The sequence below is a fragment of the Hyposmocoma kahamanoa genome, unplaced genomic scaffold, assembly GCF_003589595.1.
Source record: "Hyposmocoma kahamanoa isolate Upper Pololo Valley unplaced genomic scaffold, ASM358959v1 192, whole genome shotgun sequence".
NCBI lineage: Eukaryota > Metazoa > Arthropoda > Insecta > Lepidoptera > Cosmopterigidae > Hyposmocoma > Hyposmocoma kahamanoa.
In genome coordinates, this window is record NW_020653719.1 from 5,749,911 (window position 1) to 5,771,364 (window position 21,454).

At 34.8% G+C, this 21,454-nt stretch overlaps 4 protein-coding genes across 7 annotated transcripts in view; 2 read left to right on the forward strand and 2 right to left on the reverse strand.

Annotated features, from left to right (window-relative positions):
* The first annotated feature begins 2,845 nt into the window (after positions 1 to 2,845).
* On the forward strand, positions 2,846 to 9,206 carry LOC113226512 (lipopolysaccharide-induced tumor necrosis factor-alpha factor homolog). The gene is made up of 2 exons (XM_026459154.1): positions 2,846 to 3,395; positions 8,598 to 9,206. Exons 1-2 carry the CDS (start codon positions 2,998 to 3,000, stop codon positions 8,710 to 8,712), a joined length of 513 nt encoding a protein of 170 aa, XP_026314939.1. The 5' UTR covers positions 2,846 to 2,997; the 3' UTR covers positions 8,713 to 9,206.
* A 98-nt stretch (positions 9,207 to 9,304) lies between these two features.
* Positions 9,305 to 10,992, forward strand: LOC113226513 (lipopolysaccharide-induced tumor necrosis factor-alpha factor homolog). The gene is made up of 2 exons (XM_026459155.1): positions 9,305 to 10,577; positions 10,790 to 10,992. The coding sequence occupies exons 1-2, from the start codon at positions 10,270 to 10,272 to the stop codon at positions 10,902 to 10,904; spliced, it is 423 nt and encodes a 140-aa protein (XP_026314940.1). The 5' UTR covers positions 9,305 to 10,269; the 3' UTR covers positions 10,905 to 10,992.
* A 63-nt stretch (positions 10,993 to 11,055) lies between these two features.
* LOC113226514 (NTF2-related export protein) lies at positions 11,056 to 11,936 on the reverse strand. The gene has a single exon (XM_026459157.1). The coding sequence runs from the start codon at positions 11,827 to 11,829 to the stop codon at positions 11,425 to 11,427; it is 405 nt and encodes a 134-aa protein (XP_026314942.1). The 5' UTR covers positions 11,830 to 11,936; the 3' UTR covers positions 11,056 to 11,424.
* Positions 11,937 to 15,968: 4,032 nt separating this feature from the next.
* Positions 15,969 to 21,454, reverse strand: part of LOC113226530 (ribosome-binding protein 1) — a 28,409-nt gene continuing 22,923 nt past the window's right edge. For all 4 annotated transcript variants that reach the window (XM_026459181.1, XM_026459180.1, XM_026459178.1 and 1 more), the window contains 4 exons: positions 21,023 to 21,139; positions 17,944 to 18,039; positions 17,650 to 17,715; positions 15,969 to 17,544 (listed from right to left, as the gene is read on the reverse strand). In XM_026459181.1, the coding sequence (XP_026314966.1) occupies positions 17,527 to 17,544; positions 17,650 to 17,715; positions 17,944 to 18,039; positions 21,023 to 21,139 (297 nt within the window). In that variant the 3' untranslated portion in view covers positions 15,969 to 17,526. The remainder of the gene's footprint in view (positions 17,545 to 17,649; positions 17,716 to 17,943; positions 18,040 to 21,022; positions 21,140 to 21,454) is intronic.

Sequence of the window (21,454 nt, forward strand, 5' to 3'; positions counted from 1 at the left end):
GTACCAATTGCCACAAACACTACCACGCTTCTGTTAAAACAAACAACTGTTCGATTGATTTGGCTAATTATGCGAAAAATTAAATATAATTTTTGCCGAGAGTTTGGGCCAGTGTATTTGAATTTTAACGCGCGCCCGTTTGTGTATCGTTCACTTTACTAGCGGCGTAAAGCAGGCTCTGTCTTACACCGTCGCACCACGGTTACACAACACCACCCACCACAGAACCGGCCTGTTATCCAATATTCCACTGAGAGAAGGCCGCGTAATATACGTACGACTGCAGATCGCCAAGGTTCCGGGTTTGATCCAATGTCGGTAACAAGATTCAGAACCGATAAGGTATAAAAACAATAGTGGAAATCGTCGAAAGTAACCCAAATTGTCACACATGTTATTTTAGTACATTTTACATACTTTAAAAGTTTTATTTGTGGAAAAATCCCCAAATATAATTTTCTCTCTGTAAGGAAAATCCATATGCAGATGTAGGGTGTATATAAGTTAATACAATAATGTCTGTTTCACTTATCTATCCATAAGGACAAATGCCCCAGAGAAGAAATTGTATCTAATTAATTCAGTCACTCGATGAATTTATTATTATCATAAAATAAAAGAGACTGTGAAAGGCAGTTTAAATGAAAACAAACAGGTAATCATGCCAACTCAAATTTTAATAATTATCCCTTTGGTTGTATTATAACTTTCATACTAACCAAGTTTCGAGCAAATAATTAAAAATTGAGTCTAATCTAATTAATTTGTTCCTTTAATCCGTTCATGGTCACTACTGTCCATGAAACTGAAAATTTATAACTGTTACTGTTTATGGACAGTAACGGCTACAAATTTTTTTAGAACCAACTACGGGCTTTACAATGCGATTTCCAGGTGCTTTCTGTGTAGTTGCCGCCTACTGCTCTCCAAGGAGAAATATCGACAACGTACTGATAAAATTCATTAATTTACACGCCCGCACACTATGGACGTTACACAACATTATTTAAGATATGTAGTTATATTACAATAGTACGATGGACACCGACATGTTTTTGTGAGATGCATAGAGTATACTCGATGGTGAGATGATACAAGTACACGTCGGTCGGTGGCATTGAACATTCTAACAGCAAATAAAACATTTTTCTCTCGCCTAGCGGTAACGTCTTACAACTTTCATAGCTGTATACTTTCTTTTATACAAGAATGTTGACGGGATTTGCCGTCGGTGATAAATCGTAATTAATATATTGAATATAATAAGGGTGCACGAAAAGAGCCTCCCGCACGACGTACATGCATTCCTTTCCTATACATCTGACTGGCGCATCCTGGGCAACAATCGCCGAGTACCTTACACCGATTAACAAATCCTTTCACCACGATAGCAAGCATTATAATGTATGCCATTGATATGATTAAAAGAAGATTATATTGAATCGATTTACGTACAAAGAAATGTAGTGACATTTTGAGATGCGGTACTATTTCTTTTTAGTACGGTCGTAAAAGGGTTAAGGTCTTTTAATTATAGTCGTCACCAAATAAGAGGCCACATTTGACAGCTAAAGAAGGCGATAGTATGTAATTTTGAAAGCGATCAACGAAACAATAAACATACAATTATTAGAATAATTGAGTTTAAAAAATACATAAACATTATATAATATGATAAAACATATTTGAGGTACTGTTTTCGAATTACAATATAAAATGCAATTTTGAGTTACTCCAAAACGTCCTGAAAATTACGTCCTAAAGCTATTTTTTTTAATAATAGTGTTGTAAGCAATTAATCGCTGAATTTCACCGAGTCACTTCGATTTCTCGGAAAAAATATTGCTTATTAAATATTAAAACAAAAATGTATAAAGATAGGTGTATTTTAAATAATTATGTATATAACATCTCTGACGACACCTATTGCAAATAAATTTATAATTTATCAAATTTATAAGTGTATTTCCTTTTCTTTCTCGCAAATTTTGAATTGTCAACACTGATACCAATCCAGCGGCACCCGGAGTCCGCGCCCGTTAGCCGCGCAGTCTTTCGCCATCTTGGAAGTTGACTGTGCGCTTGGTTATTTTTAAGTATTTTTGTTGTGATTCGGCTTTGCTTTTGGACTGTTCCTGTTTTCTAAATTATGAACATTATTTGAGATTGTTAGTTGCTGACATCGACAACTTTTAACTAATTGCCAGCCGAATAATTGAAAATTCATAAAATCTTTGGTTTGGTAATTTATCTTTTTATGTACCTAGTTGTTTTGTTGATGAACATACTTATTTACACTAAATTCTCGTAATAAACCATTTATAAATATTATAAAATGAAAAATTAAAAGAATTGGATACAATTCACAATTTTACGAAAATGAGAGGAATTGATACAAAATTGCAAGGAATTCTATAAATGAATTGCTTTTAACAGAATTGCACTATTTGGTCTTTTAGGTACCCTGAATAACAATGAACCGAAAAATAATCTACACAATTATAAACTCTTAGATCAGAATCAGATCTCTTCAAAAGATTTCGATGTGATTACCGATATGATTAGTCCACATCCCTATTATTTGGTGACGACTGTAATTGGTCGACTCGATTAGGTTTAATGAACGACCACACAGTTACAAGTGTGTTGAACGCACATGCACAGTGTATTTATACAACTATTCTTACTCGGTAACTTCACCAACAACTAAAGAAAATATGCCTTCCCTTTACGCCAAGGCCGTAATAAATTAAAGATGTGTTTGACATTTCCATTCTTGTTTGACAAGTGACGTCATAATCAATCATACAAACAGCTTTGGATTTTGTAGTTGTTTTTCTCGACGATTTCTCTGGTGTCTACCTTTTACGTTGTAAAATTCGTAGTAAATAATTTAAATATCTTCAGCAAGAAATTTATCAAATTTGTCGTACGAATATTTGCGCGTTAATTGTGACGTAACTTAGCCGTTTTGTTTTGCTTTGCGTTGTGGACGGAATGGCAACTGTTCAAGGACCAAGTGGAGCTCCGTCAGCGCCAGACGATCTCCCTCCACCGTATTCAGCTGTAGTAGGGAACCCGCAGTATGGTTTCGTGGTTCCAGGACCGGAGCCTTACGTACCTGGTGTACCCCCTGGCGCGCCGAAGCACTTTACGACACCTCACATGTATCCACATCCTCCTTCAGTGACTAGTGTTCAGCCTCAGACCGGAGAATCGTTGCCACCGACTGGGCTTCCAATGTCAGTGGGAATAGTGCTTCCACAGGCAGCTGTCGGTAACCTACCTACGACAGTGACTTGCTTCAACTGCGGCAAAGTGGTCACAACGAGAGTCACATACACGACAGCCTGGCATACTCATTTGGTTGCTGGATCTTTATGCATTATCACTATGTGAGTATTTATATAATATCTAACAATTTTTTTATTATTAATAGGTGAGCAGCTTGAAGCAGATATGCCTATATCAAAGCTGTGTTGAACTTTTATGAAGTCCACGAATTCACAAATAGTTCTGAATCTTTTAGTTAAAGTCCACAAAACACTAGAACTTAAAGACCTTGAAGACACAAATTCTTCTTTTTTAACCAGCTGTCCAGCCGGTTTTTGAAAGCGTTCACTGAGCTAGCATTAGCCACATCCTCAGGCAACTAGTTCCACTTTGAAACCACTCTGTTGTCAAGGATGTGGTAGGCAGTGTTGGTGAGTGATGGCCTTTGGACAATTTTCATGTTGTGACCCCTGATATTCCTGGAGTGTACTGTTCTTTCGAAGCAGTTGTGGAAGGTCTGGAAGATTGTAGAACCCATGAAGAATTTTAAAAGTTTCAATTAGATCACCCATGAAGAATTTTAAAAGTTTCAATTAGATCACCCCGTACCCTTCTTTCTTCAAGAGTAGTGAGGCTCAGGGACTTCAATCTATCCTCATAAGATTTACGACGTAGAGCCTGAGGTATTTTGGTGACTCTCTTTTGTATGCTTTCCAATGGATCAATGCCCTTCCGAAAGTACGGACTCTAGACTTGGAATCCATATTCAAGCATTGGCCTTAATCTTGTAAATATTAATAAAGACTTCGACAGTCATCCCTTGCAAAGATCTCCGTATGATGTATATAAAAGAGTTTGTTGAGTTACCGTGGTACCAATGTGTTCTTCCCATTTTAAATTTGAAGTTATGGTAATTCCCAGATCTTTCTGCTGGCCGACTGAGCTTATAACATTACCATATAAACTATAATTTTTTGTGGGTTTTGGGAACCAAGGTACAATACACTACATTTTGAAATGTTAAGTCTGATGATCCAATCTTTGGTCCAGTTACAAATGCGGTCAATGTCATCTTGCAGTTGCCCAGATTTTAGTAAAGGGTTGGCAAAAAACTTACCATCATCTGCGAAGAAGGCTGGTTGGCACTCGATGGTAATAAAGAGCCCAAAAAGGTGAGTAGTGAGGACTGATCCCTGAGGAACACCACTAAGCACAGGTTTCGGTTGTGATAGAGAGTAGCCAACTCAAACTTGAAAAGTTTAGCCAGTCAAATAACTTTAATCCAAAATGCTCAATCTTCATTAATAAACATTGGTGACGTATTTAACCTATCGCAGTTGTGACACTTCATAAATGGAAACTAAGGGAGTGATTCATAATATTGTAATAAGATTGTAACAGTGCTGTGGCAGAGAACAAAAAAGTAACGAGAACGGACACTCTCCGCTCCTCCCTAGCTTCAGATACTGCACTACGCCCCGCACATTGACGATCACATTGACGAACGACAACAAGGCTGTCGTCGAGCCGTTTTCGTGCGTGCGTGCGTGCGTGCGTGCGTGCGTGTGTGCGTGCGTGCGTGCGTGCGTGCGTGCGTGCGTGCGTGCGTGCGTGCGTGCGTACGATAGAAAGTAGGACAGTGAAAGCGTGTACTTGTATGTCCTGTGTGTTAATTGGATTTTTACGATAACACGCGTAATATTTCTTCCGACTACTCATAACAAAAGCGCCAGAATTTTCTTTTTTGCCTCGAAGACACTACAAAATTTAATGTCACATTTATTTGCCAGAATGTTGTAGATACGCGGAAACGGCGCGCAAAATTAGTACACACAGGAGTTGGAGGAATTTTGAAAAGTCTCTTCTTCAACATATCTGAGTATAAAGGCATATTTAGAGCTTTTTGGTGCATATAAACGGTAGCTCGCAATAAATATATCTTACGGACACTAAGAACTTGCGATTCTTTGAATAAGTCTACTGTAGGGTATTGTCGTGGCTTGCGCAGCGATACGTTTAAAACAGCTATTTGAGCTCTTTCGAAAACTAAAAGAGATGTTCTAGCAGTTCCTCCCCAGGTGAGAATACAGTAGTTTAAATTGATTGGCATAAAGCGAGATATATAGTTTTCAATAGTTGTCCATTTGTAGCCTCTCTTAGCAATTTCATAGTGTAAATAAGCTTTCGTACCCTACCGGCTGTCATCGTTGTGTTTTCTGAAATTAAGATTTTCGTCTAATATGACACCTAAGTACCTTACAGAATCGGCCCCTTGTATAATATCGCAACTGTAGTCAGCGTCTGAGGCCCCACAGCCTTCGATATTTACTTTTAAATATGTCATTGTAGATGGTGGGCTAGAGATGAAAGTTTTGTGAAAATTTAAAAAACGTGTTTTTTTTGTATTTAGCGTGAGAAGATTATTATTTAACCATACGGTAATCTTACGTACCTTAATACCTGCCATCGCTATAGCATTGACGCTATTCCACGACTGATCATGAAAAATAAGGGCCGTATCATCAGCGTAACACAAAATTTCACAACTAGGGATTTGAAGGGACAAGATATCGTTGATGTACGCTATGAAAGGCGTGGGGCCCTATATGTACAGCCCAGTACGCTGCGGGACCCCGAAGGAGATACATTTTTGGCTGATCAGCAAACCGTTAACCTTGACACAGATAACAGGAAAACCAATGTAAGGCCGTGTACGTGTACCACGTATACCATAACCTTCTAATTTGCGAATTCAGTTAGGACAACGTATCAAACGCTTTGCTAGATCTAGGAAGACGCCAGTACAGCTCCGACACCCATCCAGATGAGAGTCCACTATTTCTGTTAAGTGTTACGGCATCGTCAGTAGATTTCCCTTGACGAAAGGCGAATTGGCGGGAAGAGAGTAAAATTATTATTTTCTTAAAATTTGACTAATCGCTTGTTGACAATTCTTTCCGGTAGCTTGGAGTATGCACCGAGAAGAGATATAGGACGATAGTTGCTAGGAATATCGTTAAATCTATTTTTATGTATCGGGATCACTGTAGCAGTGTTCCAGCTTTGCAAGAAGTGGCCTGTAGACATGCTAGGGTTAAAGATTGCAGCTAGAGGTTTCTGTATAATGCTGCCTATGGCTTTTAAGAGTCTGTTGTTAATACCACCCATTCCAGGGGCTCTTTTTGCGTCAAGATATTTAATAACACCATAGACCTCCTCCTCATCAGTAGGTTCTATAAAAAAAGATGTAGTATTAATGTGACCGATATTGATCTTTGAAGCTAGAGATTCTTGAGTTTTGTTAAGTTTAGTCAATATGGAACTTGCAAGACTGTGACCCTCAGAAGATAAATAGAAGTTACAATAGTCGAGAGATTCCTCGATGAACGATTTACTTAAAGCGTCAGCCACTGAGACTGTGGTATTTTTATGTGTAATTCGACTTATTGTGTCCCAAAGGTTTTTGGGCGCATGTTTGTTTTGTGTTAATTCTCGGTTATCATGTTCAGATTTCATGTTTCTCAAAAGATTCTGTAATTAGTGTAGATAAGTTTCTTTATTGAATTGTTTGGGTCTTTACGATGCTCCAGGTGTAATTTATTTTTATGTTTAGAGCATCTAATCAGTATTTAAAAGTAACTGTCCAACTGTTGTATGGAGTGTCCGGGGTGTGGCTGTGGTCTATTTAGTCAGCATATTTTCTGTACATTTCTTGATTATTTTTAAGGTGTTCTTGTTATTCGTAAAATTTTTAATCATTTATATTTTTTAACTAATGTAGATAGGAAGCGTATACCTTTAATTCGTGAAAATAGCAAATAGGTAGCAATTATTGGTAACACATGCTGGAAAAATCTGCTCCTTTCATGCCGAACAAAGTGGCGACCAGCCATTATGATATAAGAATGGCTGGTCAATTATTTTTTAAATTTCTCAGAATATATTCAAGGTAGCAATTCTTCAATATACACTCAGTGCCAGAAGTCACAGGCGGCCAGCCATTCTGACGGTTACGTCAAAACAGGAACATTACTGAGATTTCAACAAAATAATTATATGATGGGCCTCTACGTATAATGTACAGTGATCGGAACTGAGGGAGTTAATTTACATAAAGTATGAACATTTTCTTATTATGGACATACCCATATCGTAATCAATGTGTGTTGTAAAATTTAATTTTATACTGTTTGTGTTTAAAATTTTCTAAGTATGTAGGTTGTCTCAAATTTTTTTTATGGCTAGATTATTTAAATACTTAGTCCATATAAAAACACAACTACAATATTATTTTTTTGAGACAATGATTTGTAGCAAATAATATAATAATAATAGGAAATAATACCTTGTCGCCTTATAATAAGTTCCGGTGTTTGTAGAAGGGAATGTCCACATTATTCTTTAGTTTAGCTAAATGAACTCCCTTAATTCGATCACTGATAATGTATTATAGAAAGTTTAGCAGCCACTATATAATGTGTAACTATACTATGCTGTCTATGCTTCTTGGTTTATATACCTTGTGCAAATAACTGGAGATTGTAGAATGGTGCTACCGAAATATATTTATCCCAGTATAGACAATAAAAAACCAAGTAATATTAAAGTAGTGGACCAACTAGATTTACTTTTTTGCAACAAATTAACTGCAATATTACAACTTCTTACCTGACTAATCAAATTTGAAAAACTTGATTATGTTACTCGGATATATAATATAAGCCACGTCAATGAGTCTCTAAGAGTCGTATTCCAGAACTCTACTCAATGCTCAAGTCAGGATTTGAGCAGACTTGAGTATGATTTGAAGCACTGGAAATACGACCCTAATAGCAAGGACTGGAGAATGATTTTCAGTGGTCACTACAATACTCATGTCCTGACTTCAGTATAATTTCAAGCACTGGAAATACGACCCTAATGGCATGGACTTGAGTATGATTTTCAGTGCTCACTGCAATACTCAAGTCCTGATCTGAGTATTGAGTAAAGTTCTAGAATACGACCCTAAGAGTCGTATTCCAGGCTCAATCAACTCAATGCTCAAGTCAGGACTTGAGTATGATTCAAAGAACTTGAAATCATACTCAAGTCCTTGCCATTAGGGTCGAATTTCCAGTGCTTGAAATCTTACTCAAGTCTGCTGAAATCCTGACTTGAGCATTGAGTAGTTCTGGAATACGACCTTTAGCTCAAAAAACTACAAAGTGTCAATTTTATGGATTAAATATCTGTAGATATGGTTCAGAATCTTAACAGCTCAGAGCATACTCTTAATTGTAACAATTACTGTGTAAAATACCTAATATACATTTTGTTGACAGGGTGTGCTCGTTATGCTGTGTGGGACTGATCCCCTATTGCTTCGACTCATTCAAGGATGCCGAGCACTATTGTCCCAATTGCAACAGTTTTATTGGAAAAAGCAGCAAGTGCTAAATGTTTATTTAAAAATACCCCAATATGTACTAGAACAATAGAGTATAGCCTATGAATTGTACTCCAGATCTATTCTAATGAAATCCCTGATATTATTGTATTTGGTGCCATTATTCGGTATATTAATTTAATTCTGACTTAATTTCTCATATAAGTAAATTGTATATTTGCATCAACTATCGAAATGTGTAAATATTAAGAGATTCTAACATTTCTTACAAAAGTCTGAATTAGTTTATACAGATCATTATAGCAACAGCTTTTGGAACATTCATTTTTTGTAGTCGTTTGTAATGGGTATTCCACATTTCGACTGTGAACTGGCAATCAGTACAGTCTCAGTTTTGACAACTTTACAGGTGAAGAAAAATCATTTACGTAGCATCTGGTTTATTAATATCGATTACTTTTCACTGATGTGATTTCTGTGTCCTCCTTAAATATATTAATTACACCTTTAAAGATAATATTATTTTTAGTATATTTTATGATTGAATAAATACTAGTAATATAACAATTAATCACTATAAAGGAAAATTACGAATATTAAATTTAATGCATTCATATAATATATTATTATATTATAATGAAAATTGTATTGTGTATCGATTTAAGCTTTATTTTTCTGTCATATTTGTTTATGCTAGTTTATAAAAGGTTTTTATCTAGAGCTTAATTGATTGATGCATGTGAAAACATTCCAGTTGTTTAGTAGAACTAAGCACCTATAACTAACTATTTTATTGCACCCACATCACTTTATCTAACCTTCTGCATATTGTTTATGGCAGCTAGATGGAATAAGTAGTTAAACCAAAGTGATGTGAGTGAGTGAAGATGACTGACAGACTGAAAGTTTACTAAATAATGGAATTGAGGAAGACAAATCCATTAAAATATAAGAAGGTTCAGGTGTATTTTACTTTAGTAATATAGCAATTTCATAATGCATCACACGTAAAATTATATGAATTATTCCTATATTCAGGATATTTCTCTTTAACTAAAGATCCCAAATAAGGGACTAATCAAAGTGAAGTACAGAAGTAATTGTTACGTGTAATAAAATCAACATGTGGAGTGTTTAATTTCATTATTATCTTATTATTATGTTGCAAACAGTTTTGAAATATTTTGTAAATAATATTTTTGTAAACATAGCAAACGTCTCGCAGCTTACATAGATAGAGAACAATTTTAAATTTTTATACGTTGTAATTTATTTTATTTATTAAAACTGTCTATTAAAATTTTATACCTCGCCTGTTTTGCCTGTAGTAAGTCATTCATATTTACTACTATCGTGTTGTTTGTGTAATTAGTGTGTATATTATTATTATGAATAAAGCTTTGGTATTTAACGAAGCTTTTTGTTTTCATCATATTTCCAAAGAACAAAGTGATTAAACTGTTCCAGTGAGTTTTTATCTTGTACTTAGTTATCAAAACCGATTAGATAATTAAACGATCTGATACTGATATGCGCACTAAAGCGAGGTATCAATGTGGCATTTATGCAGGTTACGATATATTTTCGTGTTTTATAATTAGTTCAATATGAGTCAAGAAAACAGTGCCAATCCTGTCGAGAGTAGTGCAGAATTGTATGTGGAATCAGATACAGTGCAATTTTACCGTGAACCACCTCCGCCCTACACTTTGCCAGCTAATGAAACCCAGCCCCCAGTGTCTACCCAACCCAATGCCCAGGAAATCAAAGAAATTGTTCTGCCAAAACTAACTCTGAAAGCTGGGCCCACTTTCTGCCAGTGCTTCCAATGTGGACATAAAGGTCTCTCTAAAGTGGAATATGTAAATACAAACAAAACACATTTACTGGCTGGTTGCATTTGTGGCACTACATGGTAAGTTTTAATTTTACTGTTTCATTGTAATTATCCAAATATTCTGCCAACTTACATGTGTAAACATAAAGCTACTTGATGTAAATAATTATAATCTTTTACATAAACCAACTTTTTGTGTTACTGTTATAAAGTCCTCATAAAACACATATCGTCAATATATCTCCAAATGTGTTTATATCAATTAATAAATAACAATTATTCTACTCCAGTTGGTGCTGCATATGTTGCCTGGGAGCAATACCATACTGCATGAAGTCATGCAAGAAATCAACACACTATTGCACTAATTGTGAAATATATCTTGGATCATATTCAAACTACTGAGCTTTGTCTCAAAATTGTATTTCCACATTATATGTTTGATTAAGTTAATATATTTTTTTTATTGGCACTTGTAACAATTTGTGTTTTATTTGCAACCCTTTAAAGCAATTATTTATATACAATTACAAAATTGTTTGAAATTGGTCAAAATATACCTGCATTTGTATTTGTAAATAAGAATGTGAATGTGTTGATTCAAAAGATAAATGGATCTAAATTATTAGACATTAGACTTGAAATAAATCCATTGGAATAATGGCATGATTAGATTTAAGTCACAATAAACAATATGTATCTGTAGATAAGATTATTGTTGTTCTCGTCTTTCACAGTATTGCATGTTTGTATTCCTTACAGTTTCTGTTCTGAAATTGCATTCATAAATGGGCAACAGAATAAAATAAATAAAATTCTTAATAACAATACAATATTTGAAAGTCAAGGAAAAACATCACACTGTACAGTCTTATAAATATGTTATGTCCAACAATATCTATCTATTTTTATGTCCATTAACTGATTAAGGAATTTGGAGCCTGAAGCAATCTGATGCTATCTTCCATTTCCCATCCACGGCAACGATAAGGAATGTTTGCTGAAACGGTTTTTTGGCGTCATCATTTTGATATGTGACATCTCCACAGGCTTGGATAAGGTAGGTCAACTTATTCGACACTATATTTTCTGCTATGGGTTGAGCGTCTAGGGTCTTCAGTATGTGCGTACTCGCCGGTAAATCCATGAGGAATTTCTGTATCTTGTCGCTACCGTTAATTCCATTGCCATTCCACACCAAAAGGCCCGTGTCAAGATACAATTTTGAGGTTAGATGACGGCTGTTATCCACTTGTTTGTAGAACACTCGAGTAAATTCCTCAGCTGTTTCGCAAGCGTTGTCTACGTTTTTTACTGGCACTTCTGCCATTTTGTTTAAAGTATAAACTCACACTATGCTACTCAGAAGAATAAATTACTCAATAATACCGCAATAAAAATAGGGCAAACAAACAATCGGTACGTACAATTTTATTAGGGATGGGTAAATTATATCGATAAATCAAAATATCGATTTTTTTCATAAAATATACACATCGATATTTTTAAACTCTATATATATATCGAGATATACGCGCACACGCCGCACACTTGTATTAACTACACTTTTGGATACAGTAATGTATGACTGATTTATAGCATTTATAAAATAATGTAACTATTAAGGTAGTAATTTACTTTATAAGTCAATAGCTCTTACACTAAGCTTGCAGAGTTATCGGTCAATTAAAATGAAATTCCATGCACTTAGCACATTTGAATAGACATATGTAGCACTTAATACTTTAGATAATTAAAAATTACTCAGAGTTTTCAATCGACTGCGCCCGCACCCTGAGACATAAGTTGACATAACAAGTCCCAGCACCTTTACCCATCCAAACCGGAACGCAATAATAATCACATTACTACTTGGCGGCAGAAATAGGTAAGGTGGCAGTACTGCCCTTGTTGATCTGTTGATATTATCAAAATATGACTTTTTTTAGTATCACTTTCAATAAGTCAAATAATCATTTATTCCATTGGTAAAATTTTTACACTTGAAAACGTCATTTTTTAAGCTAATGCTCGTTCACTACGCTGACATCCTTGAGAAAAACGAACAAGAAACTCTAGGGATTTCAAATTTAAACTTAGATGCTCTAAAATACAATTTGAATCATATTTGTGTGGAATCTAGACTCACGTTGTCTTTCCACACATCTTTATCTAACACGTTAGATAAAGATGTGTTTGTCTACGACTTTTCAATTAAAATACGTTTAATATAAGCTTTAAACTTTTATTGTAAAAACGTATACTAAATACTACGCGAGTAAGTCCCGTTACTTTTATATTATAGAGTTCCCCATAAAAGTATCGTTTACCTTAGTTAAACAAAATCATGGTACCATGAGTTTGGACTTAGTTCTAAGGTTAATATTATGGATATCTTCTTTCTTAACGAAATTATGTATATTTTTACGGGCATACAAAATATTTGAGTAAATGTACTGTGATGCCACAGTCATGAGACCAGTCTCCTTAAAATTTTCTCAGAGAAATTCGAGAACCTAAACGGTACACAGACCGAATCGCTCGTTTTTGCAACACAAATATGGTTTGTATATCTGCCGCTTTACCCCACATGAGAATCCCGTAGGACATTATACTATGGAAGTAACTAAAGTAAACTAGTCTAGCAGTAGCAACATCGGTAAACTCACGTATTCTACGGACTGCGTATGCAGCAGAGCTTAATCTGCTGGCCAAGGAAGATATATATGGAAACCGTTGGAGTTTACTATCTAAGGCCACTCCCAAAAAGACAGTTTTATTAACAAGGTCTAACTTTTTTCCATTTGTTTCTATGATTGGGCAAGTAGATTTTACATTAGGTAATTCAAATTTAACACGCTGTCTTCTTGGCGTTGAGCAATAAATTGTTAATATTAAACCAATAAACTACCTTTGAAAGGGTATAATTAACATTGTCATAGTTAACGTTATGTCTGTCTGTTTTAAAAATCAAGGACGTCTCGTCAGCAAACAATACTATTTCGCAAAGGTCCTTAACAAAGAATGGTAGATCATTAATATAAACGAGAAACAAGAAAGGTCCAACTATTGAGCCCTGCGGAATACCCATTTTTACCGGGGAACCCAAAGAAGTCACTCCATTCATGTCTAATTTCTGAATTGTACCGTTAAGATATAACGAGACAAGTTCCAACGCCTTGCCATTTACTCTGCAATATTCCAGCTTCCTAATGAGAGTAATATAATCGACGCAATCAAATGCCTTTTGAGAGGACACAGAAAAGCCCAATAGCGTTCTCGGACCTTACCCAAACATCAAAGATATGTTTTAGTAGTGCTAACCCACATCGCTAGTCGATCTACCTCTAGTAAACCCGTATTGTTCACTATGAAAAATATGATTCCTACCGAAATACGACAGTATTTTGAGTTTTTTCATTTGAGTCAACATAACCTTTTCGAATATTTTACTTAAAGCTGGTAGAATTGAAATGGGCCTATAATTACTAGGATCAATTTTCCTGCCGCTTTTGAATAAAGGAATAACCTTACTGTATTTCATCAAATCGGGAAAAATACCTTCGTCAACGCACCTATTGAATGCATCGGCTAAATATGGGGAAATTAGATAAATTACCGAGTCTATAACGTTAGTCGATATGCCCCAGAGATCTTCAGTTTTTTTAACATGTATACATTTAAAAGCTTTAATGATGTCTTTAGAATTAACATGATGAAAATTAAAAACACTGCCACAAACTTTAACATTTTTCTTTAGGAGATCAATAGCAAGAGATGGAGAGGAATTTAATGATTTTGTAGTGTTTACAGCGATTTCCGAAAACAATGATTCAAAAACTTGGGCTATGTCATATTTTGTTTTAATAAGTTTTTGTCTAATTCTAGAACAATATCTCTACCATGTTATTTAACCCTGCCTGATTCTTTATTTATTATACTCCAAGTAGTTTTACATTTATTTTTCGATTGTATAATTTTATCGCTTTGAAACTTAGCCTTAGCAGCTACACATACTTTTTAAAATATTATTGAATAACTTTTAACATATTCTATTACAAGTTTTCATAGCATATATCTGTTGCCAACGAGACCTACTCTTATGAATGCCTATTGTTGCCCAGTCATTGAATTTAGTCTCCCTGTGGAAAGTTAGTGTTTTCAATGTAAACACGTAATCAAATTCATTTTTAATGCAATTAAATATTGTGCTATATAAAAAATTTGGAACCTCCGGTATATGGGGGAGGGATTTTAAGTTATTGTCGATATCCTTTTGAAATCTAATGATTAGTTCTGTGGTAATCGGTCTGCAAAGAAATTGGTCTACCTATATTTAACTGCCTCCTTGGCTGGACTGCCACGCAGATGACCCGGGTTCGATACCCGTGCCGGGAGAAATATTTGTATGGCCTACAATTATTTCTCTCGTGAGTTTGGGTGTAATTTGTGATTGTCTATATGTGTGTCCAGGGCACCCGCGATACAGTATTTCCCTAATGCGGGGCTATGAGTGTGTGCAGGTTATTATTATCAAAAATATATATAACAGCCACAGACAAAGCTTTACGAATATTTGAATGTGAATTACGAATAGTTGAAATGTCTTATATTTTTTTTTATAACTTCAACATAATTCAGATACACCGCAACGGGTCTTTATGATCTCGAAAATTTACTTATTCTAATCCTAAAAATATTCCCAAACTATTTTGGGAATATTTTTAGAATTTGGAAATAGTATCGATATCGATAAATATCAATACTGTTAGTAAATATCGATACGATATATATATATATATATATATCGATATATTTTTATCAATGCATCCCTACATTTGATCAAACGTCAACATTTTTTTTATTCCTTTCGTCCAAAAAAAGCACAGATTAAGGCAAGATAAAATCACAACGTACCTATTTAAAAAATAATCATTATTAAAATGAATTAATAACGGTTAATGAGTTCGCAAGAATAATCCATAAGGATTACTTACCTACTTAACTACCTTGCTATTGTTATCTTGAAATGTGAATATAGTCAAAGAGTAGTTTGTACATATTTTAGGTAGTATTAATAACAATAGTTCAGCAAGGATACAATAATATTGACTATGTGGATACATAAAATATAATTAGTGTTCAGCAATGACAAGCTAATCAATTAATATATCTTTTCTTTACATTATAATTAATGGTTATTCAAGTAAAAAATCATTTTCATTCCTATAAAACTTTCAAATTGTATTCATGTAAAAATAGCTTATTCAACACGGGAGATGTCTCAAGTAAAGCATCACAATACAGCCAATGTTTATAGTTTGATTAGGTTGTGTAAATAGAGAAAAAGTAAAGGAGAAAAATTGCTGACGATTCTACAAGAATTATAAGGAATAAAAAACCGTAAATGATTAAGAAATATTTATTTGATAATGTCTTTATCTAAATATTAATTATCATACAAAGTGGCTTACTTACTTTACATTTAGTTTCATACACTACGGCTATTACAATTTTCAGGACATTTTGACACAGTGATTCCCTAATGTAATAAAACTCATGATACTAAACGGATATTTATATAAAACAACGTGAATTAACATCCAAATGATAAAGCTTGTCGTAATTCATAACAAGCAATTGATTTAATTATTACTAGAACTTAAAACAGTCAGCTGCTGTCAAAACTTACCCCTAAGGCACTGACAGAAATGATTATGCATTAGATACAAAATATAGCTTTAAATAATAATGTTATATACGTAATTGTAAAGAGTAAATAACATTCCTTTATATTTATAAAACAATTCGGCGATCATAAATCATAAAATGAAAGCATAATAATATAATTCTTAAGTCCTATATTATTAATGGACAATATTTCACTGGTCGTCTAAATCACTATTCTTGTGCTAGTTTATTGTTTTTCGTAAAATTATTATTAATGGTATTATTGCCCGCCAATAAATTAGGACTCCTCATAGGCACGTCACTAATGGATTCAATTTAATAATTGTAATTTGTCCATAAATAGATTTAAAACTAAATTTATTGCAATCATCAATCCAGTACAGGAATTTATTAATAACATAATATCTAAATATAACCTACTGCAAATTTTAAATTGCAACATCACAATATTACCTAATTTCCCTAACGATCAATGCTCCATCCAAACAAAATAATTACATAAATAAATAATTACAAAAATAAAAATCATTAATCGCTGCAAATTAATCTGAAGCATTTATATACGATAATGGATTCAATTCATTATTTCATTATATTCTAAGCAGTTTTACTTAATAATAAATGTTTTTGCATCGCACTATACAGTCCAAAACACGAGTTGATCTCTAGTACAAGCCTTTAGAAGAGCCATCTCAACTACACTGAGATTTTAATAATGAATGCAACTTATCGGCCACCCTTGCCAGTACGGTAAATGACATCGATCGCAAATGGCCAAAAAATCCGAGGTAGTCTAAATATCACTTCCCAATTCATTCATTCAAATAATCACAGGAACGCTTTGCAAACTTCTAAAGAGTCCGACAGCAGTGCAATCTATGTTAAACATGTCTTTTGACGATAGGTATTTGCAATTTGTACCTGTCCATCTACTTAACCTATGTTTGAGCACTTTTATGAAATGGGAAGTGAGAGGCTGAGTTTTCCAACTAGCCGTACAGAATTTTGCGGTAGTGTTTAGTGAAAAGACTATTACTAAAATATTGTCAGGAATTTGATGGATACTCATATGGGAAATTATGGCAGTATGAATTTCAAAGAGAAGTGAAATGCTCATTAGAAATTGATCAGCTATTATCCAAAAGTTAAAGAGATCGTTAGCCGAAGAAATGTGGAAGAAAGCTACCATCAAAATCCTGATATAAATGAGTATAAATGTATCACGAAGTGACGCTCGTGGCCGGCGGCGCGCGGCTGCCGTGCGTTACCTGCGCGCACGCACCGGCGCGGAATCACAGTTTAAAACTGCGGTACTTGATCCTGCCTTTAATGTATGTTATTTCTCTTCTAAAACCTACAGACAAAAGTTCATATGTTACTTATGTATACAAGACGCCTCATTGTTCGTTAGATGGGTAAATTCAAATGGTCACGTTATTTATGAGCTCCTTGAACATACCTGTAATGGACCGTTACATACGTCAGTGTTCTGTTTACTTGAAAGTCCAGCCATCAATAATCGTTCCTGTAAAATGCACAATGTTGTTAGAAATTAGATACCCAGGAGTCTAACTACATAATTATGTAACTGGAGCACCAGTTTAAAGTCATTTCTAGGTTTTAAGATTTTATTTCTGAAGTTATAATGGAATTTTAAACAATTAATTTCTTATGACTACATGAACTTAAGGTCAACCAGCGCGTCAACTAACTTTTCAACCTTTGAAATTCTAAATATATAATATTGTGTTACCTCTGTGAGCCGCTCCGCATCTGCAAAGCTGTGGTTGTGATTAGCCGCCTTAGCTTGCTGCAATTCTGCTTGCAGTGCGTCTATTTTCTTTTGCATCTGTACACATTACCCAACAATTAATTAATTCTCTTTTCCGGATATTGTAATAATTTGAGAGTACCATTGTCCATGTCACCACAACTCGAGAAGATATATTAATGCTGACGAGTTGGTTAAATTCTGAGTAACAAACGCGTGTCTTCCTAACTTGACGTTGGCAGAATCGTCGATTGTAATGTTTAAAAAAAGAAGTCAAGTAAATGCTGGCAAGTTCCCAATCCTAGAAAATAGGATTGGTATTAACTTTTGACCAAAGAACAATAACCAATAATACTGTATACTATAGGTTGTTATTCTTTGCTTTTGAAATTATATTATGTTCATGTTGAATAATTTTTTTTACTCAGCAACCCAGGAAACCTTTGAATTCCAACTGGACAGCTTTTACTGTCAAGAAGGTTAAAACAAACACCTCTTCAATACTCCACGAGTTTACACTGTTTAAGGTCAAAATGTACAGCACCCCTAGCTGTCACAAGGAGAAATACAAAGTGCCAAACAAATATCGCTATTGATTGTATATTATTCTTACAAAACTGACACTGGCCCAAGCCATCATCAACAATTAGAGACTATAAATATTGTAAACCCGTGTCAGGCGTTTCTCACACGCTGACTTCTATCTCAGTGACACACGACACTAGAACTTTAGCAATCTGACTCGTATGAAGTCATTTACTGCATCACACATATATTTTTTATACAGTGTGTTCATTTGCATTCTCGCCTTATTTAAGAAATTAATAATAGAAATGATGCTAAATCATCTAAAAATATTAAAAAATATATTCTGGCTAATTGTATCTAGTAAAGTTTTGCATAATTGTCTCAAGACGTATGCACCACGCAAGGGCAGTGATCCCGCTACCTGCTTCACCGAGCGATACGTAATCTTTCTCGATCGCTTATTTACCTATTTTTTAAATTATGATTATGTACTAGTATTGTTATAATGTACTGTTTATTTACATTAATTAGAAAAGTTGACTAAAAAAGTTTTTGTGACTTAGATTTGGTACATACCAACTTTAGGTTACATGAAAGTATTACTAGAAGTACCTAGTGGAGCTAGCACAGAGATTCGCACGTGTGTTTCGTTTCAACATTAGACTCCACACTTTGAAAGCAGAAACTTCAACACAAAACGTTTCACATCATGCCATAGGAATAAACACGCACATGTATTTGATGGATTACTATGCAGGTTCTAGAGAACCTGGTAGCGGTTCTTTTTTGCACTACTAACTCTTGTTTACATACCAAATCACGTGGCATTTCGTGACAGACTAGAATAAAATGTATGCAGGATGTCAGCGTGACGTAGACGCAGTACGGGAAGCAACGTCGACTGATCTACCAATCGCGCGCTGGATAAGACTCCTCGCCGTCGCTACCCACACCCCACCTCCAAATAGATCAAAAATGCGTTTTTTTTCTACGCATTTAAGGTTATTGTTCAAAATGTTTGCAAGTGCCGTGCAAGTCAAATATGACCTTTAGATCAAATTTGTTTATCGCAATTAATTTTTTTTTTTTTTTTTCAATTTATTTTTTTAGTGATTTGGGTTCAGTTTCGGATATAGAATGACCTCTGTAAATATGGCGAGAATGCAAATCAACACATAGTATAAAAAAAACTTAAAAGTTTGTTTAACCCTTTCGGTGTGTTTGTTACCGCGGTCACCTCAACGATAATTGAAGCGCATATGGAAGTCCTCGTCAAAACTAATCATATAAGCCCAAACACAAGGTAGCTGCTGTGCCATTTCTATCATCATTGTCATTGTATTTCATTAGAATTACATTTATGTGCGAAGTTTTATTCAAATCGGTTAACGGAAAGTGGGTGACATGCAATAGACCGGATTCATCCCCCAATGTACACCTAATACCACCCTTAGAGGAGGAATATTTTCTTCAAATTTGAATTGGATCGCTACTGAGGTACACCCTTTCCAACAAGCAAGTATCATCAAAATCTGTTCACAAATGTCGGAGTAATCGCGCAACATACACACAATAAAACATACATTAGAATTGAGAAACTCCTTTTTTGATGTCGGTTAAAAAACAATGCAAGGCATTACGACAACGCGACGCACGGCAGTTTGTGATGTTATTAGCGACTCCATGCAAACGAGTGTTACATGCTAGAATCATAGCATCAGGTGTCACTGTATGATAATATTGAGACAGCGTATAAATATGGTAGTTCACATCATACCTTCACCAACAAATAACAATCGAAACACAACAATATGAAAAACCAATATTTCATAAACCGGAAAAAACCGATAGTTTACACTGATTGTACAAATAAACGGAACATTTACAAGCTGGTAAAGTAAAGAATTTAGAGTAGACAAAAATTTACAAAGTACACATAGTGTGAATAAGTAAGTCTACCTCCTCTACGATTGTTGGCAATGATTTTTCTATGCAGGCGAATGCGAATGCCAGAGGTTCCTAAGTAAAAATATAGTTTTCAAACAAAACCTTTAAAAAATCTTTGTTGTCCATTTTCATTTACATCGGAATATTCGGAAAGTTTAAATTAGCGCAATTAAAGACAATACGATATCATAATATCATGGGAATGTGGACAAGAATGAGATGCATTCGTTGATCCCGTTTCTTATTAAACTCTTTAATAAGAATCGGGTTTAAGAAACGATTTTACATATCGATGCACTACTTTATCAAAATCGTATCTTAAAAAGAGTGATTATTCAATTGCTTGTCAAGGGTTAATTTAGATGCTTTATCATTTAAGACTAGGTAAAGCCAATGTGTAATATGAAGGAAATGTGATGTGAAATCACCCTGCAAAATTTGTATATAAATTGCATTTTAGTAAGTTTGTGCTTTAAGATACTAGTTTGAGAAAGTAAGGCGACGACATGCAGAATAGTTTTTAACTTAATCAATAACCCAATATTCAATCTTATTTGCTTTTATGTATGTGCAACATCTGTCAAACCTGTTGCAGAGTCTTCAGGCGCAGTTCGTCGAGCTCGCGTTGCTTGTCGGCCAGCAGCTCGGCCCACCGCTGTTCCTCCGTCGTCACGTTGTGTTGTAGCCGGCTCAGCACACCCTCCTATGCCAAACAACAACATTCTAGTATTGTAATATTGTTGAAATTAACATTTATTTTTATAGTTCTTATATAAAAAATAAGTAAAAAATTAAATACGTCGTCTTCAGAAATAGTAACAGTAGAGCTCGTTGTGAAAGGGTTCATCCAGGGTAATACCTATTTCTGTCGCCAAGCAATAATGTCAGCATTACTGTGTACCGATTTTGAAGGGTAAGGATGCTGGTGAAATTACAGGCACATGGGACTTGTCAACTTGTCTCAGGGCGACAGGCGCAGTGGCAGTGCCCCTCAGATCTTTGCGATTTAAAGCACTGA

Bases quoted from the DNA above. Each gene is read 5' to 3' on its own strand.
- LOC113226512 (XM_026459154.1), top strand. From the start codon at position 2,998: ATGGCAACTGTTCAAGGACCAAGTGGAGCTCCGTCAGCGCCAGACGAT. The intron at 3,396-8,597 runs GTGAGTATTTAT...TTTTGTTGACAG, and splicing joins TCTTTATGCATTATCACTAT to GGTGTGCTCGTTATGCTGTG.
- LOC113226514 (XM_026459157.1), bottom strand. From the start codon at position 11,829: ATGGCAGAAGTGCCAGTAAAAAACGTAGACAACGCTTGCGAAACAGCT.
- LOC113226513 (XM_026459155.1), top strand. From the start codon at position 10,270: ATGAGTCAAGAAAACAGTGCCAATCCTGTCGAGAGTAGTGCAGAATTG. The intron at 10,578-10,789 runs GTAAGTTTTAAT...ATTCTACTCCAG, and splicing joins TGCATTTGTGGCACTACATG to TTGGTGCTGCATATGTTGCC.